At 38.8% G+C, this 23,847-nt stretch overlaps 2 protein-coding genes and 1 long non-coding RNA gene across 6 annotated transcripts in view; 1 reads left to right on the top strand and 2 right to left on the bottom strand.

Annotated features, from left to right (window-relative positions):
* LOC135113501 (ceramide glucosyltransferase-like) overlaps positions 1–3,196 on the top strand; it is a 17,104-nt gene extending 13,908 nt beyond the window's left edge. The window contains exons 6-8 of the mRNA XM_064028741.1: positions 840–990; positions 2,657–2,846; positions 3,101–3,196. Coding sequence (XP_063884811.1) covers positions 840–990; positions 2,657–2,846; positions 3,101–3,196 — 437 coding nt within the window. The remainder of the gene's footprint in view (positions 1–839; positions 991–2,656; positions 2,847–3,100) is intronic.
* A 275-nt stretch (positions 3,197–3,471) lies between these two features.
* On the bottom strand, positions 3,472–18,818 carry LOC135113619 (uncharacterized). The gene is made up of 2 exons (XR_010274908.1): positions 9,900–18,818; positions 3,472–8,116 (listed from the first exon to the last, which is right to left on the bottom strand). It is a non-coding gene; the product is annotated as an uncharacterized LOC135113619 (long non-coding RNA).
* Positions 18,819–21,166: 2,348 nt separating this feature from the next.
* Positions 21,167–23,847, bottom strand: part of LOC135113617 (dual specificity calcium/calmodulin-dependent 3',5'-cyclic nucleotide phosphodiesterase 1A-like) — a 189,166-nt gene continuing 186,485 nt past the window's right edge. For all 4 annotated transcript variants that reach the window (XM_064028984.1, XM_064028985.1, XM_064028986.1 and 1 more), the window contains exon 15: positions 21,167–23,758. In XM_064028984.1, coding sequence (XP_063885054.1) covers positions 23,607–23,758 — 152 coding nt within the window. In that variant the 3' untranslated portion in view covers positions 21,167–23,606. The remainder of the gene's footprint in view (positions 23,759–23,847) is intronic.

The following is a 23,847-nucleotide window of genomic DNA, read 5'->3' as shown; positions in this document are numbered from 1 at the left end:
CTCTGGTCTTATCATGTTACTTTTCATCTGTGCTCCTTTTTTTTTCCCTGCTCTCTTTACTCTCCATCTTTTTTCCCTCATTTTTTTCCTTTTTTGTTTCTCTCATATTTCACTTCACATCTGCTCCTTTTCTTATTTATATATTTTTATTTTATTCATTTATTTTTTGCTCCTCTGTCACTCCTTTAAGTAGCTGTAATTGATATTTGCATTATAATTTAACTAACTTGCTGTATTTTTTTTATAGGATGTTTTTTTTTTTTCATAATAAGCTTTTTTTACTCACTATTTTATCATGACTTTACCCATATTGCCTCTATCAGTTTTTTTTTTTTCTCTCTCTCTCCATCATTTTAGTCTAATTTTCTGCACTTTATCTCCACCTGTGTTGCTAATGTGTTTTTCCCACTTATGCATCATATAATAATATCTACGTTACTACCTGTACCTGTGTTGCTTATTTGTTTCTTACCACACAGGTATCATTGAGTAATTTCTTGTCCCTCCTTTTTACTCTAATTTTCCGCCTTTTCTCATCATTTTACTGTTATTTTCTTTTTTTCTGCTAGCATTTTGCCTTTACTGCTGCTATTTTAGTGTTATTTCTGCCCTTCCTGCCATCATTTTAATCTAATCTTCTGCATTTACTACCATTAATTTTCCACCTTTTCTCATCCTCTTACTGTGATTTCCTACATAGAACCCCCACCAGTCTTTATAATTACTTTCCATAGAGTAATTCCTCCCACACATCACCTCTACCTATCACAAGATCAAGAGCACTAACATACTAACAGGTCTATCATAACAAGCTATCATACTAAGTCTCTGGTCTACAGGTATCAGTGCCTTTGGGATCTACCTAGCTGAGGATTACTTCTTTGCCAAGTTTATCCAAGACCGAGGGTGGGGCATCCGCATCGCCTCCCAGCCCGCCTGGCAGAACTCGGGGACCTGTCGGGTGAAGACCTTCCTCTCACGGCTGACCAGGTGAAGTACTAGACCAGGTGTTGGGGTGTTGGGGGTGTGAGGATGTTGGTTGCTAGGAAGTCTCAGTTTGATGGTTTGTTTTTTTGGGGGGGAAATCTTTGTTGTTTGGTGTTTGTGTTGTGTTTGTTATTTGATATTATAGTTTGATGTTTTTGTTGTTTTTTGCTGTTTGTTTGTTTTTAGTGGCCTCAGTTTGATGTGTGTTGCTTTTTGCTGTGTTGATGTTTATGGTTATGGTCACTTCCTGTGTTTGTGGTTTACTTTCCTCAGTTTGTTGTTTGGGTTGCTTTTTGCTGTTTATTTGTTACTAGGTGTCTTTTTTTGCAATTGTTTGATTTTTCCTTCTTATTTGTTACTAGGTGTCTGTATTATGTTTTGTTAGGTTTATTTGTTACTAAGTGTGTTTGTGTTCTTGTTTATAATGTTCTTACTAGATGCAGTAGTTTTGATGTTTGCATCCTTATTTGCTGCTTATCCTTTATTGGATGTCTTGCTTTGGTCTTGTGTTGGTTTAAGTAATGTTTGTTTATTTTGTTTATTTCTTGCTGTTTCATTCCTAATCTTGCTACATCTTTACTTTGTGGTGTCAAGGGGTGTGTATATTTATTAATTTCCTGGTCACATAATTCAACCTTTTCACCTCATATCTCACATTCTTCACCTTCCCATTTATGTTCCATCTCCTTCCCTCCACAGCCATCCATCTACATTTGCTACTCCTTTCCCATCTCTTAGAAAGCTTCACAGGTTTCTGTACTAAGTGTGTATACTTGAAAAGAAACCATTAATAGCACACCTTATCACACCTGCAAGGTATTACTGCTGCATTTTTGTCTCATTACTGCACCCCCCTCTTGGTGTCTGGCTGGGCGCCAACACAGCACCTGGGCCCGTACCACTAGCATTGAGTGGTAAGCCGGCCGCTGCTGTGCTAAATTGAAGCCACGATGTGTTGCCTTTGCTCACCAGCCTTCATCTCATTAGTTGTAATATCCTTACAAACATACAAACATACATATACCAACCCTGTCTCCCCCAAAAAGGAGGGTAGCCAACACAATTTTCACATTCACACTCATTCACACCACTCTCTTAGCCCTTAGCTGCTAGTGGAGAAGAGAAGTACTCCTGCCTTGTAAACATTTCAGAAAACATTGGTTTGTGTTTGATTATATAAGTTAAGGATCTTTGCACATGTAAATAATGAATGTAAAATGAGTATAGGATACAAATGAGGTATCAAGTACTTGGGGGTAAGATCATTTAGCTATATGAAAGAAAAATAGAAAAACAACACAGGTGTACATGAATACGATAGATGTGCAGGATGTAGCTGCAAAATGTAAGAGTGAGTGTGTGTGAGATTGGAGAGTGAGGGGATTAGAGTGTGCAGGGAGGGAACACAAGGACAGGAATGAAAGCAGCTACTTATGTTGTGGCTTTTTCATTTGCATGACTCTCAAGAACAGGCATCATATGTAGATAAATAAATAGATGTGATACGATATGACAGATAGATCTCTCAACACACATGTAAAGAAAAAAGTCGGTGTCTGTTTAAACATGCAGGTTTTTGCACTAAGGTAAACAGATTAACTGCTGTGGGTGAAGGCGAATTCTGGTTAACATTTATGAACACATGTCACTCACTGCCTCCCATCAACAGGTGGTGCAAGCTGCGAGTGGCCATGGTGCCGCACACTATCCTGCTGGAGCCATTCAGTGAGTGCATGCTGCTGGGCCTGGTGGCTTCCTGGGCCGGCACTGTGCTGCTCAGGGCTGACTACCTCACCTTCTTCCTCTTTCACACCCTCACCTGGTCCCTGGCAGATTGGGTCATGCTCAATATTGTGCAGGTGAGTGAAGTGATGAGCCAGTGTGTTTGTGAGTGAAATGATAGAGCCATGTGTGAATGTTGTATGTGTATGAGTGTGTGGTGCTTTGTCTGGGCCTCCCTGTGTGGGATTGCTGGTCTTGTGCAAAGAACCGTATTCAGAAACACCTTCCTCTCTCACCTGGACTATTTTAAAAGGCCACTGAGATGACTACCCAGGTTCTCAAAAGTTTTTCTCACATTAATGATATAAAAATCTTGTTAATCTGTCATCAGAACCTTAAAAACATCCTCCAAAACCTGTCACTTCAACTAGAGCTTATTGAAAGTAGTGGAGGTGTGGGCAGAAGTGTTTCAGAATATGGTCCATAAGTAGATAGAATGAAGTGGAGATGAGGCATTTGTGTGGATGAGTGGATGGATCAGGTGTGAGTTAGTGAAGTGCAGATCAGGCACGTGTTAGTGAAGCAAATGTGTGCATGGTTTGGGTTGAGTTAGAACAGGCTGGGTAAGTGGTTATGCCAGACTTACTAAACTCTGAATTGGATGAGTTGTTGTAGAGATTGAGTTACAGATGTGGAGGTTTGCTTATGTCTTTCAATAAGGGTATCAGAGAGTAAATTTTGCAGATAGTGAAAGAAAGTAGATTCAGTAATTCTCACCTTTATTAGTGTTAGAGTTTAGGTTTATAGTGCAAAGATGCAATACAGTATTCTTGAGACTTTCTTTACTTCGCATAAACATATTAGAAAATAACAGTTTGCTTAAAAGAATACAGGAAACTATAATATCTTGCTTTTTTGAAATATTTGCTGAATTTCTAAGCTTCTTTTGCTGAACAACTTTTTGTGTGTGCATGTGTCTGCATCTGCTCTTGTAAATGCATAGAAATAATGAGAAAAGATGACAGCTAGAGCAAAACATTCTCACACACAAGTAAAAATTGTAAAAGAAACATCAACCTTTTCCTCTTCCTTCAGAATGGCCCTCCACCCTTCACCAAGTTTGAGTTTGTGATCAGCTGGCTGTTCCGGGAGGTGAGCGCTCTGTTCATCTTCCTTCATGCACTGTGGAACCCCGTCATCAGCTGGCGGGACAGTTCCTTCAAGCTGCGCTGGTTTGGGGTGGCTGAGCCCATCAACAGCCGGGTCATAGTGTGAGGCTCCCCGGGTGTTCCCTTTGCTGCTGCTTGGGCTGCTGGCCAGGCTGGTGCTGCCCTCTGGTGCTGCCTGCTGGGGAGTGAATGGATGGAGCCAGACAGCATCAGTACACCCAGTGAAGTGGACTATTCCTGCCCATCTGCTGCACTCCTGACACACACACACACACACACACACACACACACACACACACACACACACACACACACACACACACACACACACACACACACACAGCTTTCCTGGTCCATATTGTGACTGCAGCTGTGTTGCCTCTCGAGTCTTGAGCAGTGACAGGCCCTCAGCGCTGTGGCAGGCCCAAGACAGTGCTTCGCTTTACAACACTTGCAAGACTCTGTGATGGAGACACACAGACAGTGGTGCCGTGACAGTGACTGACTCGGAGGCCTGTGTCATATCCTCATGTTCTCTAGAGTGGTGCCTCCATGACCCAGTGGAATGCCACAGCAAGGCACCTCCCTTGTTTTGTTGTTGTGTGGGGCGCCCCACTGCCGGGACACAGCGCCTGGCACCTGCATCGAGAAGATCTGCAATAATTACTTTGTTACTATTACATTACATGCAGAATTTCATTTTTTATGAGATTGTGGATGTTACTCGTAGCTGGACAGTCGTGGCCGTGACTGCTGGAAATCCTTGCTCTGTACTGTACCAAGCATATACGAGGCAGGCAGTGGTGCCCTTGTCAGGCAGGGAGATGGCAAGGCTCCCTCAGGTGACATAACTACTTAGGCAAGGGCATCCTTGCTGCCCCACACATTCCGTCCTCCTCACGGCACAGCGTGAGGGTTGTCGGAGCCGCTGCTGCCGCACTCAGGACACTGCTGCAGGAAGTGGTGCCCTCCAAGATGACTTTATTTTCCTGTAGGTCAGAGCCTGTGGCACCGTGATGCCCGTCTGTGAGTGGGAGACTCGCGTGTGTGGCTGACGAGGGAGATGTGATGCAGCGGGGAAAGAAATTAAAGTGATAAAAAAGGAAAACAAACTTAACTGAAGAAACCACTTGAATCAAAGTGACCTTTTTGGGAAGTGAAAACTGTATTTACTGAGGAATAAAAGTGGTGTAATGAGGCTGTACTTAAACAAGATTTTGCATCAAATTTTGGAGGTGATGTCTCTACTAATTAAGGAAGAATTGAAGTTACGATTATTCGAGTGTGAAGTAAGGGCTTTAGGTGGCTCACTGCAGGATGCCACAATAAGGGTAGGCACAGCTCAAGGGGGGGGGGAGTGTGCATGGACGTGTGTGGTGTATGCTTGTTTGTATGTGTACGTCTGAGCTGTGAGCGTGTGTGAGGGGAGGTGGCACAAAACCGAACTTCATGCATTCAACTTTACTCCACATGCAGCTGATTCTTATTCCTGATGTGAAGAACCACTTGAGTCTTGGAACTTTAGGGGAAGATCTGGCTGAAGTGAGGCTTTGATGCCGACAAATAGCACAAGACTCCCCTTCTGTCCCGAGTGAGTGAGTGCACGTGATGTTCTTTCCACGACTGCTTCGCCATGACAAGAGCAAATCCATTTCTTGCTTCTACACTTCTGCACACATTCTGCTTCTTCTTGGCAACTTTTAGTCCAACATGAAGTGCAATATTGATCTCTCACTGTCTCTCTCTCCTTCCTTGCCACCTCCTGTGCTGTGCTGAGTGAATCGCTTGAGTGCTGTGCCTTCCAAAAACATAGCATTCACTCTGCTGCATTTATTGTACCCACTGAACTGGGTAGCATGATAAGAAATACAGTCAGTCAGGTTAACTCCTATGAGTACCAAGGTCTTTGCTCAATTGGGTGTGTCGGTGTTGGTGTGCCAGTCAGTCAGTCAGTTGGTTAGTACTTGGCAGGTGGCTGAAAGCTGAGTGTCAAAGTGTCAGAGGAATTTTTTCTATGATGTGGTTTAACTATTTAAAAATTTCACATTAGGCTGTTCATTCCCTCATTTCCTAAAGTTGCCTAAAAATCATACATTTATTATTAGGATGACTTGATTGACAAATTGTGAATGCGTGTCTGATTGGAATTATGCAAGGTTCTCTGGCCAGTCTGCCTGGGTGTTGTTCAGGATAATGGGGACAGCCAGCCACACTCCCTAACATTATTTCCAGTAAGCTTAGTCAGAGGAGGGAGGGAGAATCTGCTGTTGCCAGTCAGCTCGCCAAAGACCCAAGGCACAAAGAGGGGAGAGGTGGCTGGCTGGACCCTTGTCAGAAATGCATAGAACTGTTACCTTACAAATGTATATATATTTTTTGGATTTATGAAAACTAAATGTACCACAATGCATTTTTTAGGTTAGCACGTGATGATTATGTGTCTGCATCGCCATCGTCACTTGTGTTGATCCCACTCCACACCTTGCCACCTATTTGTCAAATTGAAGACCTGTTCAGTCTCATCTCATTTATGTTGAGTGGACACTTCCCTTGGTTTCTGTCATAAGTGCCCAGAATGCAGTAATGAGATCACAGGAAGATATACCAATCCTTAGTGACAAGGTAATTTGTCTAAATGTGCCTGTAATATAATCTCTGCACTATGAAGATAATTTGGTCATGAGAAAGACAGGATGAAGCTGATGTACTTGTAGCTTTTCTACTGTTGCCTCTAAGTTTTCAAGGAAAACTGAAAAAGGTAAGGTTGAGTTTTCATTGGAAGAAAAAGTTCTTGTCCCTGATTGATTTCCTCGCCACCACTCCATTCCACTTGGATTTTTCCACCACTCCACTTTGAGAGGCATGAGTGAAGTGTAGTGGGAGAAATTAAGGGATAATCTGCTCTGAAAACTAATGAAAATTAAAAACGTTGATCACAGCAATGACTGCTTTTCTAGTCTGAAGATAAACTTCACACAGCAGACATCTCTATCCATCATATATGGTCCCATTGTGTACATGCCTGCACTAGGATGTCATGCAAAGATCTAGTCAAAGGGGTATAACAGCCCCTCCTTGCATTCTAAAGTGCTGTTGTACCAACATTTGTGGTCATTAGTGTATACTAGTGTACGTCAAACGGAAACCAAGGAAGGTCCGACAAACCCCGACAGAAACCAAGGAAGGTGAGCAGAGTAGCTCACCTTCCCTATGACGGGTAATTTTTTCTTTTTTAACCTTGCTTGTCTGCTTTGGTTTGTTCCTCTGTATAAAGTCTTGTCTGATATTGGTACCCAGTGGATGTTTGTTCCTCAGTGACACATGCCTTGTTGTTTGAAGAGTCCAGTGGTGCATTACCTGGTTTTGTGTTTGTCAATAAATGCTGAAGAAGCCACATATACTTCCACCGCCTCCTTGATGTAGAGTTGTGATAGATCAACTCAAAACATTCCAGTCATTGATCCTACATCATATTCTGTATGACGACATCCAAGGTAAGAAAACCTAACCAAATGCTTGCTATAAAGTCTCGCACAATTTATTCAAACGAGCACAATTTTACCTCGAAGACTCTCCGGAGAGGAATACTAAATTTTACCTCGAAGACTCCGGAGAGGAATACTAAATTTTACCTCGAAGACTCTCTGGCGAACAATACTAAATTCAAGTTTACATAATTTTACCTCGAAGACTCTCCGGAGATCAATTATTTCCTTTCACCAGGACATATATATATAAAAAAAAAAAAAATAATAATAATAATAAATTATAATAAATAAATAAATAAAAAGTTGGGAGTCCTTAGAACTCTTACACACACAGCAGCTCCTCACCAGCAACACTACCGGCAACTGAGTCTGACGCAAAAGGTGATATAGTATGGAACACTGACGCAAAAGGTGATATAGTATGGAACACAAAGGGGTTCTGGAGGGAAGTTACTGATGTTCCTTCCTAGTGGCGGCAGCTGAGGAGTGCACTAGCTGGTGGTAAAGCAACACCTGTTGAAGACAATGAATTAACCTGGATACGCGATTTCAGAATTCACAGCTTAACCTCCACTAAATTTCACACAAAACATTCCACATATCCCAGAATACAATGAGGTACTCTCCCAAAGAGAATGACATCTGCAGTCCCAAGATGCAGGTGGTGGTGGCGGCGGCAGCAGCAACGGAGGTCATCACTTGTGCTGGAACGACGTGATGGTGAAGGCAGCGGCGTTACAGCTTCACGTACTGGGAGAATTGCATCCGTAGCGTCAAAAAAATTACCGTGTCACACCTAATAATGCAATAAATTGAACTCTTACTGAATTACGTAAATAACCACTAGGTTAGTAAATAAACACTAACTACATATACATTTCTTTTCCACGCTAGTTAACTAGTAGCAATAGCAAACCAATGAATTTATACCCTATCCCCTGAACCTACATATGTTCCATTCCTACACGAATGCAAGACATTTAACATCGCCATCGCACAACAGCAACTATCGGATCTACTCCATACACCTAAAAATATATAAATACTAGACAAATGATCCCTTCCCCGCGGAGCCTCATTCTTAACGCCTCTACCCTTCATTCATTCAGTAAAGCTTGTCGGAGTTGAAATTTGGGTAATCCTTGTTACAAAGGAAGTAAATTAAAAATTAAAGAAGATACGGAATACTATGAAGCGAACGGAGAGGAGTACAAGGAGACGAGGTAAGGAAAAAAAAAAAAAAAAAAAAAAAAAAAAACCGAAGTGGTGGGTAAAGTATAAGAATATAAAAAAAGAAAATATAAATGAATATATAATTAAAGAAAATAAATGAGTGAATGTCGCAGAAATTATATATATATATATATATATATATATATATATATATATATATATATATATATATATATATATATATATATAAACACACACACACACACACGAGAGAGAGAGAGAGAGAGAGAGAGAGAGAGAGAGAGAGAGAGAGAGAGAGAGAGAGAGAGAGAGAGAGAGAGAGAGAGAAAATATATATATAAACACACACACACACACACGAGAGAGAGAGAGAGAGAGAGAGAGAGAGAGAGAGAGAGAGAGAGAGAGAGAGAGAGAGAGAAACCAGTAATAATGGCGCAGACGTGAATGTAAACTTCGGAAGTATAGGGTCAACGAAATAAGAACCCAAATACGTTCGAGAGAAATAATGGAAAACTAATGAACCCAAATACTTTGGAGTGGTACAAGGGAGTAGAGAAAACCAAGAAAGACCTGAGTAATCATTCGCGTATTACAACTCAGTATCTAAAACCATCAGTTAACTAACACCGTGGAGCAAACTTCGAATCCACGTCGAAGCACGGGACTGAAACACCAGTTAACAATAGTAACGTGCAAGAACCCACGGCCTACTCGTGGCGGAAGTCAGTATGAACGTTACCACTGCTTCCTTAACGTTCAATACTTTACTTTTATTAACTAACAACTAAGCTAATTTCCAAACGGGACAGTGAAGCTTCGAACCATCAGTAATTGCCAGGGTTTATAGTCGCGTCCCCTAATCGCATTGAGGCGATCCCTCAATTTCAATTAAGAATAAGACAACTTAATGAAAATAGGGAAGAAATGCGTAACCAATGCAGAAAATTAATTGGTAGAAGGGCCAGGTAAAAAACGAAGAGGGTGAAGGAAATAGATAGGTAAGGAAATTAGGATGGTGAAGATGACCAAGCTGGGAGACTTAAAAGTTTTGACATGGAAAGTGGAAACGAGGCAAAAACAGGTTAAGACAAATAGCGGGCAGACAGAAAACGAACGTATAGGGGTTAAAGATAAAACTAAAATTAGAAGCGGGTGAAAAGTGGATCAGATCAGAGTTAGTCAAGGTAAAACAACCCCCCCCCCCAAAAAAAAAAAAAAAAAAAAAACTTACAACCCGATAATTAACTCCTAACTACTCAACCCGATTATGTTATCACTTCCTATATCACTGCAAGCAACACAAACTTACACGCAAATAATTTATACTCACACTTACCTCATAAATCACCCACAAAACGTATCCCACAGCACAGGAACAAACATTCAGAAGACCAGCACCACACATCCTTCCTCCATGACATCTACCGAGGCACTGGGAAACCAACGGCGTCGCATTAGAGAAGCAAGAGTTGGTCACGTGATTCCTCCCACTACCTCCGTCCCCCCATAAAGACATAATAAGCTCTCTCTCTCTCTCTCTCTCTCTTGATTAATTACATTTAATTTCTTTCTACCACTCGTCATTGTAGTTTCCGTATCTCATTAATCTCTTTCAGGTCATATCTACGTACTCAAGTGAATAATTCCTCCATAGTGATGAAATTAGTTATTACAAGAATAGGAACGTTACCTGATCACTTGAAAATACCTGTAAAGTAATTAAAGAACTACCTGACCGCAGTAATTGCGTGGTAACTGCAATGTGTCGCTGCCCAGGTATGTTTGTGAATGATTAGATCAACTGCAACATGCAAGTAGGTGCATTTAACGATGAGTGGATGTGAATATTTACTTAACGAGATAGTGAAAAGTGCAAGAGAGAAAGGAATGATAAGACTAATCCCAAGTAATGCTGAAGTTGGTCAAGATATTGCTTAAGGTAGATAGAAATACAACCAATTTCCCAAAGATTTCGCCGCGATACGCACCAATTTACACCACCATATAAATAATATATAAAATCTTTACTATCCACATGTAAAAGAAAGAAAGGGATTAGAAGAATACATTCTGCAATTTCTAGTTTGGAAGTTACTGTAAGACAAGGAGACGTCTCAGTGATTAGTAATTAAGAAGAGATGTGCCATACTGTGAAAGGGTTAACAGGCTCTGATGTTTTTTTTTTTTTACTACTCAAATGATAGTTTAAGTAGTAAGTAGTCTATAAAAAAAAAAAAGAAAACGAGGACTCAGCTAATCATCTCTGTGGACTTTGAAAATAGTCTTGAGAAATAAAACTTTTGGTTAAAAAGCAGTGTTATATAATACTTCCTCTTCTTCTGCGACAACAGTAATAATTATCCCTGTTATGAATACACAAGCAGGATAAACAACTACTTACCCATCGAGAGGGCTGGCTGCACCTTTACCTCCTCCTTCAATACATGATGACTGGTTGCCTGGTTACCTTGTGCATGAATCATGCAGGCCCCCAGAATCCTATTACATTCCTACCTAACTCCTTTTATTCATATGGTCTATTGGTAACATTCAGACCATTGTAAAAAAAATAAAATAATAATAAATAAATAAATAAATAAATAAATAAATGATTGTTTACACACACGCAAAAAAATAAAATAAATAAAATAAAATAAAAATAAAGAAATAAAGAAAATTTATGCTTTTCTAAGCTACAAAACTATTTAAGTGAAAGCAGTACAAAGAATGCGTAACATATCAAGCTGATAGTGATTATGAAAAAAAGTTGTCTAAAAGTGAATATGATAGTCTAATCAACTAACTACATTAGATTATCATGGAAAGGAAGTATCGACTTCCTTTCGACTGGCTTGAGATAAAAACAGTAGATAGACAAACAGAAAAACGGTCAGGCAGACAGTTTCACGCCTCTCACACAGGAAAGATGGAAAGTGCATGAACTGCTCTTTATATTTAATATAATGATATATTTGTCAATTTATATATACATACTGAAGCTTTAAACCGTCCGTGGACTAGGGACTTTCAGAAGAGGGACAAACAATACAAGTGACGAACCCCACACAAATAATAATAATAATAATAATAATAATAATAATAATAATAAATCACTAGAGAAGGATATGAACTCATCTGTGTGAGTGTAATACAATATACACAGGGAAATACTTGTCACAACAACAATAATAACCTCTGCGAATAAAAAAAAAAAAATAAAATAAATAAATAAAAGTAAATAAAAAAAAAAAAAAAAAAAAACGGGGTGCGAGTCTCCTGAAGAATGAACAGCTACAAGTCACTAATGACCAACTCAAACACGTGAACTCATGATGACCTCAAACACGGAGAGCGATATGTGTTTGTGTTTGTCGTGGTAGCAGTAGTAGTAGTAGCAGTACTGTGATATCCTGAACATAAGACGTGGCTCAACTAACCAAACCACAGCCAATCCAACCACTGATACAAAACACACTGAATCGCCGCCACGCTGCCGTGACTGACGCACCTTTTGCTGGAATAACACTGAAAAAAAGCACCAATACTTCTATAGGTGGTAACAAGTCAACCTACAAGTTCATTGATATATGTGGGGAGCCTTGACGTACCTCACACCACAACACTAACATAACATTTACAGTCCTGCCGACACGGGTAGCCTAGCGGTGGTGCCGAAGCCGCCATCGCTGGCCAGCGCTAGGGTATACTGGTCTAGTCCTAGGTAATGGAGGGTAGATATGGTGACTGTATTTAGATTTTTTTTTTAAATACAATATATCTGTTCATATATTTATATAGCAATTCTTTCATATATATGTATTTATATAATAGGCACATACGAGGCCAAAGTACTGAAGGACATGCTATAAAATGACACTTTGTTGAATTCTCCACTCTCGAGAGGTACAGATACAGCAGCACATGTTTATGTTGTAAATGACGACACTTCAAAATTCACAACAAGTCAATGCCAAGAAACACAATATACTGTATAAGAAATGGACAGGATTAACCTTTCACAGCATCCTTAAGTACAGAGACCCGCCCCTCATGTGCCGGGCTGGCCCCGCCCCTCTCACCGCGCCCCGCACCTCCGCCAACAAGAATGAGAAGAGTAACAGACGAGTACATTTAGTAATAAATTCTCATCTTGTTGCTGATCTGGGCCCATTACAGCTGTTAACACTAGAAAAATAACAGTTTTCACTGTACAGCAAAAATTTCAATGCTTACAAAACCAAGTGATGACAAGCACACAGCACATGCCTCACACTATGATACAGGAATCTCTGTGCTCTCAAACACAAACCTTGCCCGATAAAGTCAATATATATACGACGTGCCTTAAAATAAACAAATTAATAACAGATTCATTATGCTAGCATGGACCAATAGAGGGGACTTAAGTAGATGCACACACACACACACACACACACACACACACATGTGCAGTCCTCTGTTGCCACTCCCAAACCTTTCCTGCAGGCTGGAGTGTTGCACCTCCACCTCCTCACCTTCGGCCTGCACCAGACACACAGCTGAAGTTGATATAACATGACACCATGACACAGGCAACAATGATGACATTTAGCAGTGACATAGTCAACCATGAACAGTATTATTTCAGAGGAACATTGACATCTTACAGCCAAGGACTCTTCCCTTCTCTTAGTGAGGAGCAACACAACACCACAACAAGTAACAAGATGCTAAATTTGTCTCTTTGGGAATCACTTGGGATCTGCTTGGACAGGATCTCAGCTCCACCAAACTGAAACCACTCACACTCCGAGTTTTGAGTCAAAGTTATTAGTAATAATAATCAAAGAGAAAGAATAAAATCAAGATGATACAAATCTCAATGCGCTTTAAATGGGAAAGAATGTGAGTTAACTAAAACTAGGAAGATTTACAAGGAAACATTATGGAAAACACTTCTGCACATACATGAAAACAAAAATCTTTGATTGTTAATAGTAAATTTTGATAATAGATATGAATATGATGCTTGTGTTGATTAATGTGTTCAGAATATAAAATAGAAAAGGCATTATTCTTATGTTAATGAGATTTTAATGAGAACCAGAAAAAAAAAAAAACAGGAACATGAAATGTCATTTGAGTTCAATAACAAATCTTGCACATATATAAATAAATATGCTAATACATGACAAGTGAACAAAAGACGGATGATGTGTAAATAATGGAGGTAATCAGGTGGATTATCTGGGGGAAGTGAGTCCGCCAAGCCTCCCTGCTTGCGGATCACACAAGCCACTGCTGTCGGTGCCTTGCTCATCCTTGTACAGTAATGGAGAATTTTTCAGCAAGTATCAGATTTTTCACACTCAGTATTAAGTACTACATTATGGCTAAATTTAAAATATACTATACAATTATATATATAAAAAAAAAGGTTATCAAGCTTAGACAGCCATTGTTGTGGGTCGGTTTCTTTACAAATATGAAATGGTCAAATAAGGTGAATATGAATACAGAAGGACATTGCCAAGCGCTGGTGGTGAACACTCACTCCTGGACACCACCGCCCCTGTGTGCCACTCGCCTTATTATGAGAATGTGACATGGATGCACAATAATAACCAGAGGTTGATCAGTCTGCCTCACTCCCTTCTGCTGCACTTAAGATTTGTCCTCACTCTGAATCTCTGCACTTCTGCGACACTTTGAAGCTTCACAAAATAGTCTAGTTTGAGTTTAGATGTAATTCTGAAAGCTAAAATACCAAAATAAGTGAACAGTCTAAAATTTTTTGTACCTCAGGTACAATTTAATTTTGCTCACTTAATTTCACCAAGGTTGAATCAAATGAAAGAAAGTGTTGTATTATCTTTACCAGTGAAGGAGTGAAGTTCTCTGGTCTATTGGCAGTCTATCCGTGAACAAGCAAGACTCAGCAGATCAGAGGACCCACAACTGAGGCCAAACGCTCAGCACAGTGGAAGGGAGTGAGGTAGACTGCTCCACTCCTGACTGTGACTTTACCAACACTTGAAAAACAGTCAAGTTATAAAATTAAAACTGCACACACACAAAGTACCTAACTATTTACATGTATATTAGAAAATTCATCTGTGGTGTACTCCTGTCCTCCTGCCTCCACTCCTCCTCCCTCAATGAATGAATGCTGAGAGGGAGCAGTGGGAAGGGAAGGGTTGGCACCTCCAGACAAACTCTATAAAGCTAAACACAGGAAGCAACAAATGAACCAACTTGGTGTTTCCTTTGTTCCTGATAAAGAATAGTACATTATGTATATCTAAAGTTTGCCATCACACACTAAGCAAATGCAGACAAGATAATAATCTATGACTTGCAAAAAAGATGCTATAATATTCTTGATATCTCTTCTTCTATGTATGTATGTATGTACGTTATGTTTGCACGTCTTAATATGTATGTACGTAACTTCATTTACTTCGGTCAGTTAAATAAATATGTACACGTATCCAACCTCTTCTAAAAATACATAAAAAACAAAACATGCAATTCATATTAAAAAAAGGAAAAAAATTATATAGACCTTCTGAATGTCCTCTTCACTTTATGATTGATATTATATACATATGATTTATTATAGTTCTTCAAAGATCTTTTTCCTTCATAATTTCTAAGAAGTGTCATATATAATGTTTACTCAAAAAATACTGAAGACCCTATACTATCACAGCATTAACGCGCTACAACAGTAAAACCTCTCTACTTCATTTTCATTGACGTCTAACTCAAAAGTAGGAAGAAGGGAACAAAAACAAACTCTACGGAGTAATCAGAACTTGTGAGATCCTCATACAGCTCAGCCATGAACTAAAATCTGCACCTAACACTTGACACTGCACTGTACACGAACAAAAGTCAAGTAACAATTTGCACTCACTAACATTCCATTTTGTGCTTTCCTCAATTTTACATCCTCTCATCTGCTGTTTCCACCAGGGGCTGATGGGGCTCAGTGTGAATGATGTTCTCACCTAAATGTATTTTCACAGTATTGAGTCAAGATCATATCCATCTTTCAGTTAATTTTTCATATTTATCTTCTAATTTTGTTGGTCAATGAATTCCACTGGCTGATTGCTCTGTCAGGAAAACTATATTCTTTCATATCTTTCTTCACTCTTTTGTGTGTAAAAGTTTGTGGTGCTTTATCTGTGCTGTGTGTGGGACTGCTGGCCTGGTACATAGATGGATAGGTCAACAATCTATCAGCTTTCTGCAGGAGACTTAGGACAGATCAGAGGACTTAGATTTGTCATCTGAAATGCTTTGCTGTCTCACCATGACTATTTCCAAATACCACAGAGATTCTGAAGTGTTTTTTCCAGTTAATAATGCAGAAATCATGTTAATCTGTCACTAAAACTATAAAAACACACTTAAAAACCCCTGTAACTTTAATTAGAGGCTTTTTGAATGTAGTAGAGGTACACTACAAAAGTGTTTCAGAATACGAGTGTTAAGACTTGAAGAGAATGTTAAGCAGTGGTGCAGAAAGTTACTTGAGTTCTGGACTGTACCACTGTGTACCCTCATCCATTCCAGCAGACAGTGTGAGTCAAGGATTCACAGAAGTAAGCATGAGTAAAGTTCTGCAGTGTTTTCATATAAAAATGTGAAAAAAAAAAAATGCAATAATAGGTAGATATTATATGAAGTGACTGAGATATTTTCCAGTGAATGCAGCACAAATTTGGTTTACAAAACATTATATACTGAAACACATTTATCCAATACACACACACACACACACACACACACACACTGACATTCTTACATAATTCATACCGTGACTATACGTTAAAGTTTAGAGTTACATTAACCTAGCTGTATTATTAGAGGATTTAAACCCAGCTTGTGTTGTCTCGTCTCCAAAATACGTCTATACTTTGATCCAACTAAGAGTCACATATACCATTCATACTATAGAGGTTCAAGGTATATATATATATTCACGTCCTAAAGAATCTAACTAAAAAAAAGGACTAAAAATATACATACATACATAGTCTCTTCTCTGTATAGTGAGTGTGTCTACCAGCTAGTTATTCTCTCACACACACACACACACACACACACACACACACACACACACACACACACACACACAACTGAGGCTGGAATATGGAGCAATGGTGTGGTTTTCATATCAAAGGAGAAGCATGAAAATGAACTGTTGAAGAGAAAAGGATTGGCTGTGAAAATTATACCACACATGAGAAATAGAATAATGAAGCTGGAGGAGGAGGAGGAGGAGGAGGAGGAAAACAGCAATCATAATAATAAAAGTAAATATGTAACCACAAAGCACTTTCATTATTCTATATTCTCTACCAAACCAAACCATTCCCATCAACTCTTAAAAGTTCAATGTAAGTAAACAACTCTGTCAAATGCATCTAGCTTTTCTCCCCTTCTCAGTTTAACTCCTTTCAACAAATATAGAGAAATAAAAAAAAGTAAGTTTGTTAACCCTTTAAATACTTGCTGATCTTTCCCATTATCATTTAAACTTTTAATAGATATTTTTTGTACTAATCTCTTAAAAATGTATTTCTAAAGCTAAGCAAAGATGAAATTAACCTTATTCTTTTTTCTCTTTCTCTTTGTCCATCCAAACAATTTATTACAAGGATCTCTATGCTAACAAAGACAGCTGTATCAGTTAAAGGGTTAATATTGTCATGCTTTTCGATTCAACGCTTCATGACGTTGGCGAGTCTCCTTACACGATATAATAATTTCTAAATTGCTGCTCCTTTTCCTATATGCTATTTTTATACACAGGAAAGACAGTCTGATTTTCCAAATTTCTGAAAAGCTCAAGGATGTCTGTCAGTTACTGTTTTGGCATAAGTTAGATGTGTTACTTATCAATTGTTTCATCATACATCATAATTTTGTTTGGTGTTCTTACTTTCTCTTATGGGAGTGATAATATTAACTGTTTCTTTAGTAAATCACTTGTTATAATGCTGGTACTGTGAAAGATACCTATTTATTGGTTGTCTCATGATGATTCGTTTAATGTCATTATTTTCTATTATGGGATTGATAAAATTAACTGTCTCTTCAGTAAACTGCATGCTTTAATTTTTTGGCTCTATGAAAGATAAAGATGAGAGTGATTTTTGTAATCACTTAAAAGTATTTTAGTTTCACTCTTACCAAAAATACAGTGAAAAGTGTTGATGAATTTGCATGTCCTTGAAAGTTTGCTCCGTACACTTACTATTATTAACTAACTTCCATAATGAAAACAGATCTGCAATATCTCCTGGAAACGAAAACCTTTCACAAATTAAATGAGTACATATAATATTTGTAAGGCAATAATTATAACATGCAATGTATCATAAATTCTTGGTTCAAAGTTAAATGTAAACACAAAAGCTTGGATAAATGCCACACGGCGCGGACACAGCACAACAGCACCGCGCCTCCAGCACCAGCGCCGCACTGCCCCACTCCCTCTGCCAGACACCACCTTCCCACACCCACTGTACAAGACTATCGGCTACACAGGCAGTACTACGACACACAGACACACCACAGTACACGATGACATAAAAAGGGATTACGTATTATGGCTAAAATTATGATATGCCACTGAAAGCAACATGGACACATGCGTATAAGCAAATCTCTACGCATCCGTCTGTCTGTGTGTCCAAGAGGTTAATGCATATGCAGGGTACATCTAATACAACAGTAGTACTGGAACGTTGATATCTTTTTGTGCCTTATGTTGTGCTTCACTTATTCACTGTATGGTGGTCTGAGTGGCTGGCAGCTCTGCACTGAGGGTGGCAGGGCAGCCACAGGCTTGCTCCTCACACCTTTGTGATGTTGGTTATGTGTGGATCTTGCTTGTCTCATGCTGATATGTGCCTCTCACTGCCTTCACTGTCTATAGGAATGTTGGCTGCTACCCAAACTGAGCTCTAAATCATGTGTCTGTGTGCCAGGAATGGAGGGAAAATATTTGTGCTTGTTCAATTTTAGCAAGTAATTTTCATCTCACACTTGATGATGTGCACACAAGCATATAATGCTGGAGCAGGGGGAGGACAAGCCAGGACATGATGCCCCACCACTCAGCCACTCAGACGTGTGCTGTTTGGACACCCAGAGAGACAAGGCTGGTAATGTCTTATATGTTTTATACTATACTTATGTGTGTGTGCGCGCACACACACACACACACACACACACACACACACACACACACACACACACACACACATATACATATATATATATATATATATATATATATATATATATATATATATATATATATATATATATATATATATATATATATATATATATATATATATATATATATATATATATATATATATATATATATATATATATATATATATATATATATATATATATGCACAGTAATACTCACACACACACACACACACACACACACACACACACACACACACACATATATATATATATATATATATATATATATATATATATATATATATATATATATATATATATATATATATATATATATATATATATATATATATATATATATATATATATATATATATATATATATATATATATATATCCATAATGTTGACAAGCCAGCTATTGTAACGATGGATGGAATCATGAATATTATGAAAATGTGCTACACTTACATGGAAAAATTTACCACTCATGTCAGCATCCTTAGGTACATAATTGTGACACATTTCACACCCAATTTAATGACTGGGATTAACTAATACTTTCCCAATGACAAACAATATTATGATATAGTCCATAAACTGTCCACACAGCTAGAAGATCTGTAAAGTAACTGAAGGGTCTTGGCGGCAGGGAGTGGGTGGGGTGCGTGGGAGCGCTGGTGCTCGGGGCGGCGTTAAACAAGTCAGTGAGAGAGAACAGTGTCGACGGTGAACATTTGGTAAGAGACACATGTGACATTGCAGCTCGTGTAGTAGGTGCCTATAATGCCTGTGCCACCTCATAAGAAACACGGAAAGTAAGTCGTTACCTGAAAGAAACGCCAGAACGCAGCTCAAGCCACGTCCTGCGGGATTTAAAGCAAGAGCCGTATGCAGACATGTCAGGACTACCATAATCCTTTTGGTAACTGAGGAGGAAACATAGGCACACAGTAGTCCCCCAACCACTGTGTCAAGCAACCATGAGCGACAGGGAGGCTGGCCAGGCACTACAACAAACTGGTGCTCCAAGGCAGTGGTAAAACAAAGACTCGGGGCAATGTACTCGGGAAATAATTGTGATGGTTGTAATCTTGGTGTTATTTGTATTTATTTACTATTTTTCTCTGTCACTTTTAACTTATACCCATTACTTCATGCAAATTCATGGAAAAGTAATATGCAAAACTTATTTTCTATGTAATCTTGTAAATATGAAGTTATTTTGTGCGATTACTATAACTTGTATCCATTAATTCATGCAAATTCATCAAGAACCAAACTTATAGTATACGTTTTGTTTACATCATGTTATTTTGTGCAATTACAGCAACCAATGTCCATTAATTCATGCCAATTCATTGAGGAAAGTATACCAAAATGTATGCATCTAATAAGACTGGAATATCACAGTCAATTACTCATATTACCACTATAATATAAAAGAAAATCATGAAAAGTTCCAAAGATTGCACTAATGTGTCTTCCTGTGTTACATTGGATCTGCCTTACTCTCATTGCTTCCCTCTCATCTCCCATTTCCCTCACATGATCTAATTATCTTAAGAATACTACATTTCATCTCCTCCACCACTCCACATTTCATTCCGTCAGTGTTGCATGATGTCACATTTTCCCTGGACTTCCACCACACTTACATCTATTCTCCTCACACACCAGACACCTCTCATACTACTCACTTCAATTACACACTTGAATCTTGGACCTCTGACTCTTTTGATTTAATTTTTATGTCTCCCTTGCAATTGAAAACTTATAATATTGTTATTTTGCCATGTCACCTCAATGCTTCCTTACAGTTCTCCCTTTCTATTCTTCCAAGACGTTAATAATGACTTCCCTTTACTGAAGTCTCTCTCTCTCTAAAGGGTCTCATATGCTGCTATAATTACACAGGATTCAAACAAGATACTTCAACTCTTTCATTAGCTACATCCTTCTGTAATATTATATCTAAGTGCTGTTCTAATGTATGGTTTTATAGTTTTTTGTGTGATGGCTGACTGGTGTAATAATTCAAATGTACATGCTATGGGATCTGTGTTTGAAGTCACAGATTGTAACTTCATGTAGATAGTAAATGAATGTTCTGTCAGAGTTAATATTAGTGTGGCTACATGAAGCACTGTGAACCACTCACTGGAAAATGTCTCAGGAACTTGTTAACAAAATGGCTAAGAAGAGCAGTAACACCCACAGATTCACTGGATATTGTACAATGAAACTGCATGAGTAATAATAATAAAAAAAACAGTAAACCTAAGAAATACATCAGTGGAACGCTTAATTATATTTTGTCACCCACTTTGGTATTAGTTTTTTTTTTTACTACCCAGACTGTGCTTGACACATGAGGTAGTTTACACACACACACACACACACACACACACACACACACACACACACACACACACACACACACACACACACACACACACACACACCTGCAACAGTCATCCACATCCAGGACTAATCACTACACTGCACTCACACAAACAAGGAGTAACACAAGTATGCTAAAAAGGAACAACACCAATGGAGTAAGTAATACAAACATGAACGCTTCAAAGGAACAACACCATAATTGAAATGAACCATTGCAATTGTTACCTAGGGATGAGTCTGAGGTGGATACACAGAAACAAGAAGCCTTCACTGCCCCGCCCCGTTGCCTGGTGGCCGAGGCGGGGCGGCGACCTCCTCCAGGAAGGAATGTCTGCCGTGCCACAAGAAGGGAACCCTCAGTCCTGGTGCTGACAAATACCCGCTTTCCCACAGTACCACACAGCTGATCAGCCGAGAGCATAAATGTTATGCCAGATTTACTACTACAACCAGCTGCAACTGTAACTTACTTCAACAAGTCTACACTATCTACTGTGATTCAGAATTCAGTATGAAATTCAATGCTTTTGCCATTCTTAGCCCCTCCCCCCTTGTATACATATATAAGTGCATTTCTGAGGGTGTATAGCTGATCATTAATTAACAATATATGACTATAAGCATGAATAGTATGTGCTGAATAATTTTTATAGATGTGTAATGAACCTTTCTGCTTATTTGATCAAACTTAAATTATTTGCTTCATAGTTTAAGATGAATTTTAAGAATCTATACTATGCCAGAAAGCGTGTTCTTAACCTTTCCTAAACTGTATTGCTTTTATTTCTATTCTTCCTCTCCGTAGATGAATAACATCAGAATTTTTCTACATCCTTGTTTTCCAATGCTTTCTTAAATGCCAACATAGCATCTAATTTTGTTCATAATCTGATGCACTTATCACTACCCACTACAAGGTGCCCAATATGTATTTCAAATTAAGTACAATTCCTATACAAAAGAGCCTAATTTTTAGTGTATTACAGAATGCACAGATGATTCAGCACAAACACAATGAGTATGATGTTCAGCCTGATAATGCATATAATATTTCACTGTACATCATTATAGTACGTCAGACAAGTGTTGGTTCAAACGAGTGTTGAACCTAAAGGACACTTCACTAGCCATTCAGTTTCCATACAGTGAGTTAGTCAGTACTTTTCCAGTGTTTCTCTGTATCAGATAACTACAAACTGAATGGGTAGTGTGATGTCTTCCAGGAGGATAAACAACAATTTGAGCCTAACACTTGCTTGACTTTCATATCATCCTACACAGTTGTTGGCTATGATAATTAAGTTTCTAATGTGCCTGAACACATGAAAAAAGAGTATCACAATTTAGCAAAGTATCAGTAATACATACATTGCCTCTAATCTGTACTTTTCACCTTTCAAATCATTACCACTTTGTTTAACCCTTCCACTGCAACATCAACAATTTACTGCACTAAAAGCACGGTACAAAATCTTCACAAGCATCCACAAGACAGAAAAGGATTAAAAGAATAAGTTCTCCAATATCTACCCAGCAGAATGTTTGTGAGGAAGAAAATTGAGAACCATGAGTCATATAGCAGTGAAAGGGCTAACAGACTTATTTTCCTGGCACAGTCAATACAGAAGTGACTGAAATCAACAATAATTCCTCAGGGTTTGGAGTCACAAGCAACACTTCCAGCACCAATCTGCACAAGTGAATTTTGCGAGGAAAAGTAAATTTGTACCCGGAGAGGCAGGTGTGGCCCCTGACCCTACCATGACCCTGGCTGACCCTCACTTGTGGTAGGTCACTTAATGCAAAGTGTACAAACAAGAGACTGACGAGAGATAAGTGCACATCTACATCTTCTACTTCTAGTGATAACAGATTGTGCTGCCTTCACAGTAAAGAGTTGATAGAAATGTTTGCGCCTGCTACGATAAATGGCATCTATTGTAAGACCTATAGCCGAAGATCACTGAACAATAGCTATATGAAGGAGTGTGAGATATGAAGCCTTTGAAAATTACTCTTGAAAAATTTCCATCACAGTCAAGTTTTCTTTATTCAGATCACAATGTGAGAATGTTGACATAATGAGTTAGTAGTCTTGCGATTCAAACTGGCTATGATTTTTATCTTTTGTTATTTATTTTCTTGTTTTTTTTTTTGTTTTTTTGTGATTCACTGTCACACTTTGTCTCATGAGATCTCTACTACAAGCTGCAAATGAACACCAAAATCTACAAAGTGTCTCTGTAATACTCTGGGGAGCAATTACCTTAATACTAGACACCTCTCAAAACAAACAGAATAACAAACAATCACTTGGAATCCGTACAAAGCTGAGACAAAGAAAAGATGACAAACACTGCGGTATAATTATAAAGTTTGTATTTTCAGAGACTTCAGGTCAAGCCTTCAGACATTTACTCACCATTCTCCTCATTACTTGCCTCCCCCTTTGCCCCCTCCCCCTCCTCTTCCTCAATGGTGTCCTCAGGGCCATCCCCCTCCCCCTCCCCCGATTCGCCATTCACCTTTTCATTCCTGAGGGCCATCTCGGCACGGATCTCAGCATCTGAGGAGGTAAGACATGGGTCAGAATGATGACAACAATGGGCTTCTGATGTATATTATCTCTTTCACTTTCATATTTTGCTGTATAAA

Source organism: Scylla paramamosain, chromosome 26 (assembly GCF_035594125.1).
Source record: "Scylla paramamosain isolate STU-SP2022 chromosome 26, ASM3559412v1, whole genome shotgun sequence".
Taxonomy (NCBI): Eukaryota; Metazoa; Arthropoda; class Malacostraca; order Decapoda; family Portunidae; genus Scylla; species Scylla paramamosain.
The sequence above is the reverse complement of the archived record's forward strand: the minus strand, read 5'-3'. Positions and strand labels throughout refer to the sequence as shown.